The sequence below is a fragment of the Pholcus phalangioides genome, unplaced genomic scaffold (genome assembly GCF_987345545.1).
Source record: "Pholcus phalangioides strain wild (caught in Gottingen) unplaced genomic scaffold, Ppha-v1.0 ptg000010l_1, whole genome shotgun sequence".
Classification (NCBI taxonomy): Eukaryota; Metazoa; Arthropoda; class Arachnida; order Araneae; family Pholcidae; genus Pholcus; species Pholcus phalangioides.
The window spans coordinates 7,417,798-7,430,554 of NW_028301603.1; the positions used below are offsets into that span (position 1 = coordinate 7,417,798).

The 12,757-nt window shown below is 40.9% G+C and overlaps 1 protein-coding gene across 1 annotated transcript in view; it reads right to left on the reverse strand.

Annotated features, from left to right (window-relative positions):
• The window catches only part of VAChT (Vesicular acetylcholine transporter), a 320,408-nt gene that overhangs the window by 39,697 nt on the left and 267,954 nt on the right, over positions 1–12,757 (reverse strand). The window contains exons 5-8 of the mRNA XM_089237496.1: positions 12,306–12,359; positions 12,034–12,217; positions 8,288–8,465; positions 4,593–4,786 (exon numbers count right to left, since the gene is read on the reverse strand). Coding sequence (XP_089093622.1) covers positions 4,593–4,786; positions 8,288–8,465; positions 12,034–12,217; positions 12,306–12,359 — 610 coding nt within the window. The remainder of the gene's footprint in view (positions 1–4,592; positions 4,787–8,287; positions 8,466–12,033; positions 12,218–12,305; positions 12,360–12,757) is intronic.

Consider the following 12,757-nt stretch of genomic DNA (forward strand, 5'->3'; position numbering starts at 1 on the left):
GGGTTTGTAGAAAAGGATTCTCTACCTTTTTCGTCGTGAATGAGAAATCGGTAAACCGGTCTTAGCCCAAATTAGGACATAAAAGTTTGATAAATGTTCTCTTATAAACTCGAAAAATTCAACCAATAAACGCATCCGTTACATTAAAGCGAATGTAATCAATAGGCTTATTGGTTGTTTTTTTTTTCCAAGTTTAATAAAGGATCTTTTATCAAGTTCATATAGTGTAATCCTGGCCTAGGGAAGTAAAGTTGCACATTAACAGACATAAAATTGTCTAAGCCGGTATTGCACTGTAAAAGTTTTATAAAAGTACTTGTATAAAATTGTCGGATGCACCCATCTTTCGGGAACGCTTTAATATCTCCTTGAGATGGGAAGCGGCGTCGTGTGTCCGGTCCTTCAATGTTCAATGTATAAAACTTGAAAAATACAACGAATAAGCGGATGGGTTACATTCAAGCCCATCCAACCAATCAGTTTATTGGTTGTATTTTTCAAGTTTTATCAAAGCACTTTCACAAAACTTTTACAGTGTAATACCACCCTAAGTCAATTAAAGTTGCAATTGAATTTGTCAATTACAGCCGAAAAACATATATCTCAAAGGCAGGTGTGTAGTTGCCATTAAAAAAAAAAAACAAATTGTCAAAGGCAAGTAAAGTTGCCATTTACAGACAATCATTTTCAAAGGCAAGTACCTTTGCCAGTCACGGACGAAAAAATTAGTCAAACGCAAGTGAAGTTGCCAGTTACAGCCGAAACAATTTGTCAAAGGTACCTAAACTTGTCAATCACAATCGGAAAAAATATACTTCAGAGGCAAGCAAAGTTGACAATTACAGTCAAAATAATTGTCGATGGCAAGTAAAGTTACCAAGTCAAAATGAAATTCACCAAAAAAACTAATGTATACATAAATGAAATATATATACTAAATAAATACAGGGCGTCCATAATTAACTGAACCTATTTTAAAGTAGCCTACAGGCGAAACCAGTTATCATAAAATTGTGAAATTTTGTGGAGGACTTCATGAAGTGATGGAAATTTGTTTTTGGGGGAAAAAAAAGTTGCACATGTCGCCAGCAGAGGGCATTTTATTAAGAAATGACACATTTGGGAAAACGTTTACAATGATAACAATCGTTAAACACTTTTACAATTGTTACTGCAACAAAACATGTTCCACATGATGCCCATCATTTTCGGATGCCATGTGAAATCGCAAGATGACATGTTCCACAACTGACCGATGTGTTTGCGGGGAATCGTTCAGCACGTGGCGTCAAATGATGCCTTTAAGGTCAGGTAAAGTTCTTGGATTGTCACGACTTACCAGACGTTTCAAATGCCCCCAAAGCCAAAAATCGCATGGATTAAGGTCCGGGGCTCGGAAGGGGGGGGGGCATAGGGAAGTGCCGGCTTGACACGTTCACGGAATGACACGTTCTTATGTAAAATGTGTTTTAAGAACATTCTTAACACACATTGCAATGTGTAGTGGAGCTCCGTCTTACATAAAGATTGTGTCTGCAAAGCAGTGACGTGCTTGCAGAGCCAGAACAATTTCGTTCTGTAACAGCAACGCATATCGCTTCACTGTGATCAAGGTCATGTCACTGGACCTGAAGAACGTACTTCCTCGTAGAAGTAGGGACCTGGGAATGAATGATGCAGTAAATCCACACCATACCGTCACTTTTGGTGAATGCAACGGAACCTCTAAGATAACGCGCGGATTTTATGGTTCCCGAATTCGGCAGTTGCGAGTATTGACTGAACCATCCAAGTGTAAATGCGCTTCGTCTGTCCAGAGGATGTTCCAAGGCCATTCTGAATCGACTTCAACGCGAGCTACAAACTGCAGTGAGAACCGGAGTCGAGCGTCATAATCACTTGGAAGCAACCGCTGCACACGTGGAAGTGTGTACGGATAATATCGGAGGGTATTGCGCATGTTCTTATGGGCAGTTGAACGTGGCCTATCCAAAAGCCCCCTCCCCAAATGACGGGCCTATCCAACGCCTGTGCTACACGCCTGATACTAGTGCTACCACGAGAATTTGAAGAGCTCTTCCACCTGAAGCGAAACCTCCTGTACTGCGTCTATAGAAAATGGTTTTTTTTCCCTCTTCCAGGTCGAACAGCCAACGAGCCTGTGGTTTCAAATTTCGTTATCATGCTCCAAAGGTTTTATAACATTCATTAGAACTTTTGGAATCCTCTTCCAAGTCCGATATTTCCGTAGAGCAGTTACTACGGAATTGCTGTTTTGGTGAAACAATTTAAAACTAAGAAAGCGCGATCTCGTAAACTTATCGTCATTGTGAGCAGCAAACACATTGACAAACAAGATCTCGCGATCAGCAAACACAGCTGCTGCGTAACATCACAAATTTACATGCTTACCACACAGGTATTCAAAGTGAAGCGCTCTCTGGTGGCGACATGTGCAACAATTTTTTTTTTTCTCCATCACTTCATGAAGTCGTGAACGAAATTTCACACTTTGCTAATCACTGGTTTCGCCTGCAGGCTACTTTTAAAGTAGGGTCTTTTAAATATAAACACCCTGTATTTGAGAAATATGTTTATTTGACTATAATGAATTATAATAAAAAATCATAATCATCATAATATAATTTGTTAATCATCACAACTTGTAATCATTATAATATCAACCTTGTTGAAAGTGGGGGGAAAACGGGACATTTTATAAAAATTTGGGACAGCCAAAATTCAAGATTATCCCGCAAAATACGGGTCGTATGTGATCATTTTTTTTATATTACGTCCGGTTCATATACCTCCGAAATACCATATATGTGGGCCATGGACTGAAATGGTTGTGCATCTCTGAATTAATTGATCAACCAAAATTTAAAAAAATATATAAACAAAATGCAATATGAAGTCTCACGATTGGATTTCTCCAGAGAATTAAATACATTATCAGTTGACTGAGGTAAAAAGTATTTAGTTATTCAAATTTATTACTGCATTATAAAAGGACGTTTGCACCCAGGAATACTGTTATGGCCGCGGTTGTTTACACTGATTAATAACCAGCGCCGGCATTACATTGCTAAAGTTCTTTTACAAAAACTGCAACCACTATGCGCATTCGAGGGAATGAATGAATGAATGTAAAGCTGGGTTTTCCTAGGAGTAGAATTTCTGCGCCTTGTGCAGCGTGAAAACGCTGATTGGTTAAAAACTTGAAATTCAGGTTTTTTTGATCAGTCAGAGTTTTCACGCTGCACGCGCTGTAGAAACGTGCTTCTAGGAAAACCCGGCTTAACCAGCAGGACTGATCTTTTTCAAGTTTCGTGGCGTAATCCCGGCCTATTGAAGTAAAGCTGCCAATTACAGCCATTTCTAAGTCCAGTAAAGTTGTTAATTGCGGCCAAGAAGATAATCTCTGTAAGGCTATAAAGTAGCCATACAGCAGAGTTATCACACCGAAGTAAAGACACCAATTACAGCCAAAGAAAATTTTCAAACGCATTACAAAGAATACAAATACAACCCCACAACAGGCAAATTGCCCAACGAGGTGGCTGACTTAAGAACATCATGGATCCCCGAGCCATTTTTTGGGGGCCTACCTACTACTGCTACACCAAACACCCCCCCCCCCCCCGCGGAACCCCCAACGAAACGGTACATGCGGGAATGTGCGTGTGCGTGTAGTGAAACCTGACATGAAGTTTTTTTTTGTTTTTCTGTAATGCTTGTTATGTGTAGTGCTACCATCTGCCACCAGTTTTTCTAACCTTTTATATAAGTAATGAAAATAATTTATAAATTATTTTATTCACAACTTCAGGTAAGAATTGTTAAAAGTAAAGGGAAAACGGGATATTTTATTTAAAAAAACTCAGGATGACAAAAAATTCTGGAATTTCCAGTAAAAAATATAGCTCTTATGGTCACCCACTACACATATAAATTTCTGGCCTCGCGAGAGGCCGGTGTTTCTGGTTTATTTGATGCATTATTTCAACTAGATAAGCTATATAATGGTAAAATATAACACCACACACAACTGGGATGTGTATAATTGTATACTTGACTATATATACAGGGTATCCCGTAAGGGGCTGTTCAAGTATTACGTCAGCAAATATTTAGCTATTTTTGACCCCCCCCCCCCCGTCTGCAAAATTTCGTCAGCACTGCCTCCTATGGCTATATTGTTGGGATCAGAAACGTACGCGTGAGGGCGGGGCATAGGAGACTCGTGCAACCCCCAGACGAAAAAAATACGTGGCACCTATAACTGATCTTATGGTAGTTCAGTGTTGCATAGTATCAGGGAAGTAAAAAGCCAGTTGGTTCTGACTCTACGCGTGCCACTCGATTAGTGAGTGACTCTCCCTGGCCCTCTTTTGACTGTTCGTTCAGCAATATGGGTGGGGGTGCGAAAATGCATGTTAGCCCAGGTGATCAGGTGCAATTATGTATCCAGTTGCGGTTCAGCATGGCACGCTACTCCGTTACGGATCCGATTACTATACGCTGTGATCAGACCAAAAGTAACAAAAGCTACAAATTTATTTTACATTGTATATTTCGCTTCTACTTACCTGGAGAAATTTGTCGTACCATCTATTCGGGGTTCCTCCGCCATGGAGAACATAACCGGCCATTGCCGTAAGCTCCAAGGTGGTGGATTCCTTCCGGATCGTGGCATAGCAAGGGACGTCCGGGGATCCGTCGTCCAGGCAGAGGATCAACAGCGAATTCTCGATCAGTTGTAGACTTTGACCATTCACGTTTTCTGTTCGGACAGTGAGAGGAAAATCACGCTGTAATCAGCTGATACATAAATTTAACTTGAAACATTCTTCCATCAACGTGACACAAAGTTACAAGTCAACTTTTGATCACAAGACAGTGGCGTAGACAAATTTTAGGCAGTGTAGAACAAGTTCATTTAAATAAACGGGGTTGCTCAAAAATGCAGCCCACCGAGAAGTTTCATCCGACGCGAAAGAAAATTATCAATACACAGAACACGATAAAAGCCTACGCTGATCATACAGCCTTCATAAAAATACAGGGAATCAGGGTCCATACAGGATATAGCCAATTATCACTGAAAATGTCAAATACAAGTAAAGTTGACAATTATAGCCGAAAAATGTCATTGCAAATGAAGTTGCCAATCACAGTTACAAAAACTGTCTAAGGCAAGTGAGGTTGACAATTACAGCCATAAAAAGTTTCCGCAGCAAGTCAACTTGCCCATTGCATCCAAAACAAATTTTAAAATGCAAGAAGTAAAGTTGCTAATTACAGACAAAAACAAAATTGTCAAAAGCAGAAGTAAAGCTGCCAATTACGGCATAGAAGTTGTCAAAGGCATTAGTTTTATATCATGAAAATAATCGTAAACATCGTCGAAAATAATCGTCTTTACATTACAAAATTCAAATAAGCCTCGTTCCAAATAAGGAAATTGTGGGAAACAGACGGGGCATTTTATGAACACACAAAATTAGGGGGATGTCCCGCAAAATACGGGCCATATGGTCATAATATCATTATGATCTCTGTTCCGCAAGCGGTAGAAACACCACATATCTTTCCCGTGGAGGTTTTGCACCCCCCGCCCTTCGATCTAGAACTTGTAAGAGGGAGCGACCCTTATAATACCAACCCATTTGATTCGACAAAGGTGCATACTTTTACGCATCTTCAGCTGCTGCAGATACATACTGCCCAACTTCCATGTAACCACACTTTGATTTTGTAATGCATTCAACTCCGTCACTAGATGACGTTTATCCCCCATTGTCAATAGTAAGTAGGAGATGGTAAAGCACTAAGTGCTATTTAGCTCCATTTTCAAAATTTTTACTTGATTTCACGACAGGGCATCAACATGGCTGACGTTGACCCCAAAAGAGTATTCACATCTTTTGCAAGAGTCTGTGGCGGTGCTGTCGGCAAGAAAACGATGTTTACCATTGGTCTATGCATTTTCCGAAAAAAGTGAAAAATTTTCACCTAGGCAGATTCGTCATCTGGAATTCATTAGCCAATTTTTCACACGTATCAAGCACATTTCAGGCGATCGAAATGCAGTAGCCGATGCATTTTCAAGAATATCGGAAATCTCCTAGTATCAATTTTGCCGAGGTGGCTCGCGCTCAGGATGAGGAAGAATTGCGATTACTTCCGTGAAACGGGCTCAGATCTCGGTTTAAAACCCTAATGACTTTCGGTTCTCCTGAAGTCTTACAGTGTGATGTTTCCACTGGTTTAATTAGACCTTACGTACCGTCCACTTTTCGTCGCGCTATTTTCGATATGCAGGGCACAACCTCTCCCACCCTGGCGCAAAATCTACTCTCTGCTGAAATGGTTCGCAGATGATTAATCTGGAAGTTTTTAGAAAGGGACTGTAAAGAGTGGTGCAAAACTTGCATCCCTTGCCAGTGATCCAAAGTTGGTCGTCACAAACATTATACTGTTGGTGCATTCGGATTACCTTCCGCAAGGTTCTCGCATGTCCATACTGACATCGTGGGTCCACTTCCACCAAGTAAAGGAAATCGCTACGTTGTGACTTGCAGTGACCGATTCACCAGATGGCCGGAGGCTATTCCTGTTCCCGATCAGACTGCTGAAACCGTGGCATTTGCTTTCCTCTCAAATTGCATCACCCGTTTTGGCGCTCAAGAACGCATTACTACGGACAGGGGTTCCCAGTTTGAATCTGAATAGTAGCGACATTGCTATCGCAGCACATTTACTATTACAACTATATCGCACATGTACCTCATCCATATCCTCTGCGGAATTTCTAACGAATTGGTAAACGTTGAAATGAGCGTGTTACGTGTAGTGAAACTGACGTAGATTTTGTTTCTGTGTAATGCTTGTTATAGTTCTGCCATCAAGTTTACTAGTGCATTTACTAGTTACTAGATAGAACGTCCTCCATTGTTCGAGAAAATTCTCAATGGTAGATTTTTCTGCTGCTGTAATAATGGGGAGTCCATGGCAGACACCAAGATTTCCGGAGGTCCACGACAAAGTATTTAGGGACCACTGCGCTCTACAAGGAGAATATTAGTTCAAGGGTCCCTTAGGACATGGGATAACGGTTCAAGAATTTCTAGAACATGGACAGTTGACTAACGAGTGCAATTAATTATGTATTAATGAGAATCCACTTCTAGGGTAGAAAGGTTGAGAATATCTGATACATCGGAACCAAAATTTAGCCTTAATTACCCTAATAACCGCAATACTGTTTGTTATAAGCTTACATTGTAATACCAGAATTTAAACTTAACGTTGCCTCCCCGGACTCAAGAAGCCGACGGGCTCATCTGAATCGTGAAATACAAAATAAATGATGATGATATACAGGGTGGATACTATCGACCGCCCAATACAATAATTACGCACGTGGTTCCTTACGAAAAATTAACACGGTAAAGCCTTTTAATTTTTTAATATAATAAATATAATTATGAGTTTATAACTCTTTAAAAAGTGAAAAATTCTGCCAAATTCAACGAATGTGCGCAAAACATATAACTTGGCGTTTTTGAAGTTGGTAAAAATGCTTACCCTGAAGTGAAATCAAGGAAGCGCTAAAGACGTGCAAACGAGTTTTCGCTTGCACTTTCCCTCAAAAGATTTGACTTGACAGTGAAGAAGAAAAATTTATCACATTTTGGCCAAAAAATATTGCCCTGTTTTATTGATCAACAGTAATCTAACTCGAAAGACAGCGTAATGAAAACGACCTCGCAGTAAATATGTATGCAATTAATGCACCTTCCCTCAAAAAAAACTCAACAGTGGGAAACAAATTAACACATTTTGGCAAAAAGAGTTGATTTTGGGAAAACAATTTTTCAAATAGATCTTATTTACCTGTTATAAATTTGTTAATACAGTGGGCGAAGGTTGCGCGTAATAACAAGGTTATAAAATTACTCAACACGAGAGAGAAATTGTCACCATTCGTGGAAAAAAAATTGGCTTCTAATGGGATTGAATATTTCAGTTCATTTGCATAAAGTTGCAACCCATTGTTGGCGAACAAATTTACTTTCGTTGGGTGTTTGGCGCGTAACTGACCGTTAAAAAACGGACACGTCACAAAATTTCTAAAGGTTATAAATCCCTATAAATATTCATCTGATTCTAAAACGGAAAACGCTTTTTATGTTAGTTCTTCCACAAGGAATCACGTGTGTAATTATTAAGTAGTCTATAGTATTCATTATACATGTATTATATAGTACAGTAAACACACTTTTCAAGAGGTTGTTGCGCGCCATTGCCCATTCGGTCCTGTTCTCGGTGGTGAGTATACCGATCGGTGGTACGTTGGCCTTTTCCTTGGCCATCTGGTTGACCTGCCGGAGCTGTTCGACCAGGGCGTCTTCGCTGATGAAATTCGAACCAGGCGAGCTCACCTGGACCATGAAAAACTGATGGGAGGGAAACAATTTTGTAAATGCGGAAGAAAAATCATCACATATACGCATTCAAGAATATTGCATTTGACAGTCAATACAATGACATCAACAACACCCCCATTCCCCCTTCCGTGCGTTCTCAAAATATCCGATTTTTTGCCGCCCATGGCCATTGTCGTGAGAGCATTACGCTTGTGAATAAGTAACGATTTTTTTGCAGAGGCTTGGAGGTGGTGTGGGACGTAACATACTGATTCAACAGCCTCACTTATTTATTGTTATCTTACCGCGTGCTGTTTGATGATGCAAATCACGTAAAAAGTAGCGAACATCACCGCTGACAGAGTGAGGTTCCGCTTATATTATCTCTCTCTCTCTCTCTCTTGCCAACAAATATGTTGTATCGCACCGATTGCCAAGGTGACAAAATTTCGCTGCGTGCTGTAGGAGGGAGTGTTGCCAAATTTACGCTGAATCGGAATACAGCTCGGAAAGGGCGAATGCATCATTTAAGTGTTTCTCAACCCTTTTTCGCCCATGGTCGACGATAATTTTTCTCGTGCCCCCCTTCCCCCCGCTGTCTCATTCAGCCCCCCCCCCTCCCTCATCCAGGAGACAGATAATTTCTCCTTATTGCTGGAGCTTTCTTGGGGTTGCTCATTTGATGGGCCGTCTCAACATCATAGGCCTCAGGCAAAGTGATATTGTTGGATCCCCAGAAATTTCAGAAGGCCCTCCAGCTGTAAGTATCATCTAAAGCAGGCATCTTCAACCTGTTGCTCGCGAGCACCACGGAGCTCCCTGGAGCACCTAGAGTGCCCGATCTCGTGCTTGCGAGCACTTGTGTGTGTGTGATCGACGTCCCAATTATATTCCTCGTACAAATTGCATTCAATGATTAAAATAATCTTGATTTCATGTATAAATTTGTCAAACTTGAAGTTAGGGTGCTCCTTTTTTTATGATAGGTACAGGCAGTGCTCGCGATTGGAAAAAAAGACTGAAGACCACTGCTAAAGGCACTAGCGGATCCCGTAATGTAAGCATTCGCAATCGGTTGTTCACTAATTTGTACGCTGTTGCGAACGAGGAATCAATTCTTTTTTGAGCCGCCTGAACTGGACCAACGCGAGCCAGTTTTTTCAACGAACGCCAAGGAAGGAATTTGGGGTCTTACCTTGCATGTTTTGCTTGATAATGTATACGTGTCTTAATGTTAAGTAACTACTTGTGTTGTTGCATAAGTTGCATATTTACATACTCGAAAATTCATATCACTGGATCTCATTATGTAGATCTTCTACGAGCAAGAGGCCACCGGCACAACCATCTTAACAGCCTCATAGGTCCACGAAAAAAGTGATTTTGGGGAGGGGGCAAATTATTCTGGTTGCCCACTAGCTGGAAGCTTTCAAGGGCCTTCCGGACTGAAAAAATACCTGTCTATCGATTTACAACATACAGAAGAATATATCGACTATATATATATCTGGCCCAGTCTCTTGGTGCTATGACTTCGCCAAATCATCGGAGCCGTATTAAAACTTCGCCAAGTTTGTTGCCGATTTGGCGATTTACAGAGAAATGCATTAATTTTCCTTTTTACATAAGATAATGACTATTTACAGACAAAAAAAAAATGGCATAATAAATTATAAATGAGAATTATTTACATAACTTTCTCGTAACATTATTAATATTCTTGGCTTTCCTTTTTCAGTAATAAAAATTCAAAACGTACAGTACCGTACACAAAAAAAAACATTACCAGTGAAACGTGTACGAAACGAAACGTCAATACACTGAAATACTGTACTCAGCAACTCAGTTCCACTATGGTGGTACTTTTATGCAGCCAAAAGAAAAGTTCGAGAAAATTCTCCACCATTCGCCGAGTTTGTTGTCGATTTGGCGAGATGTTTCCATGAAGAGATTCCATTTAGACACTGACAACTACAGGCGTGAAGTGAAAAATCTGTTGCGTGAGATTTGAGGACGAGATTAGAGCTAGGACTTTCCCTGAGGCCAAAGTGAAGGAATTTCATTTTGTCCAAAAAGTATAACCTCATACAGTTCTGTGAAAACCAATCGTTAATTTTAAAGTACGAAACTTATATATTGATGAAAATAATGGAAAGCAATGGCCCATAATGGATTCCTGAGGAACTTTTCTACTCATGTTCGAGTAAGAACTGAATAAATTGCTACTTTTAGCATTATTTTGCTTTCTATATCTTAAGTGAAAGCAAAATTTATACAGGGTGGGCCGTAGATTCTTTAAAAATTCATAAAAATCGGAAAAATAACCGAAATAAAACACGGTTTGCAGGGTTAGCACATCACCTCCTAGAGATAGAAGGAATCTGCACGGGTTGCCATGAACGTCATTCAGGCTACCTAGCAAATTTGCCACATTTTGAAACACGACATCCTATTTCGTTTCTTCCTATTTTGGCGTAGAATCTTCCTGATTGGCTCAGAAATGCCGCATAGTGATTGGATGTGGGGCATAGAAATCGCCAATTCTCAGCCCATCATTTATTTTTCCTCACAACGATGATACTGGCACGAGTAGGGAATTTTTTCCCCCTGACTATTCTGAGGAGAAATGGACTACTTACTGACGTCATAAGCAGTCTGCGGAGGCCGTCTATCTCTAGGAGGTGCTGGTTAGCATCGCTAGGACACAGGAATTTTTTGACAGGGAAAAAAAACTTCAAAAATACGTGATAGGTGGCGCTGACGTACACAAGTCAAAGTAAAGATACGCAAATAACGAACAGAATGCCTCCAAATCGTTTATCACAGCAGTATGTTTTCCACATGACCACCACCACCACCACATTGCAGGCGAGGCACAAATCCAGCAACGACAGAGTGCAGCAGGTCCACATACACGGTTTACAATGGTTGTGGATTAGCAGCGCAAGTTTTTATAGCCGTCTCATTTTCATATTTCCACCGAAGTCACTCGTACCAGCGCCACCTATCGGCTGTTTTTTTAGGGTTTTTTTTCGTGTCTTAAAAAATTCCCGTGACCTAGCGATGCTAACCCTCAATGAATGAACGCCAGGGTCTCTGCCACCGGACTTATCCCGTTGCCGAGATCTCTTCCAGCCCAGCTTCGTGGCAGAGTCTGGAACAAAGTGAGTGCACCTAACAGTCTGAGTGTTTAGCTAGTGTTGTGTATGATATTTCAGTGCTGCCATCTATACTTCAAATTGTGAGTGAAGTGTAATGATTGAATATTTCTAACGTTGTAGGCCTGTTCTTCTCTGTGGCGAGACATTTTAACGGGGAGATCGGCTCGCATTCGCGCCTTGACGTTGGGAACCACAGAAAACCAACTTCAGCCGACCACCACTGTGGGGTTCGAAACCGGATCCTCGCATCGCGAGTCCGTCACTATAACTACTCGACCACCACAGCGGCAGCGATGCTAACCCTGCGAACCGTTTTTTATTCCTGTTATTTTTCCGTCTTTCATGCATTTTTAAAGTTTCTACTGACTTTTTGCCCCCCCCCCCCCCTGTATGTAAAAAAAAAATTCAATGAAAAAAATGCACGACGACGTTCTTACTTGGTTCTTACAGGCAACGATGATGAAGAGAGGCTTGTCCCAGGTCTGTTGGTTGGACAGAACAAGCTCGTCAATTTGCTCGCCGGGTCTGCGGTAGGCCGGGAAGAAGTTCTCGTACGTCTCCATGCACAGCGCTATGGTCTTGCCTTTACCAGCTGGTACATACTCGGGAGGAAGTTCTTTGCTGGAACGTATTCGCGAGTTTAAAACAGAGATATCTTATACGTCAATCAATTCAACTGAGTTTATAAAAAAAATCCAGAAAGACCTACTTGTCTATCTTCTTCTTGTAGTCCAACGCAAATAAGACCACTCGAGCCGCAAACCTATGGAACACAAAAATCATCGATGTTAAATATACGGTATGAGGGTGTCCCAATGTAAGATTTCGGCAGATTCCAATAGTAGAACATTGTGACGAGCGTTTCGATCTGCAACAATGGATGGGTCTCTGATTATACAGGGTGTCCTTCAAGCCTAATTTGGCCGTTATCCCAACAACCGTCCGTCGTAGCGGTACGGTTATAGTTTTAGAGAAAGCTTAAAATATGCTCAAGAATCACTCTGTATCAGTTTCGCTCTCCGAGACCGTCCATCCCTTTGGGAAAAGAGCGCAAACCATCGCAAGATGGTCTCTCTGGACGGTCAGCGGCCATGTCTGTGTGTCTGTATCAGTTTCGAAAGTGAAAATAGAGTATGTAATAAAATAAAAAAATTTAAGTTT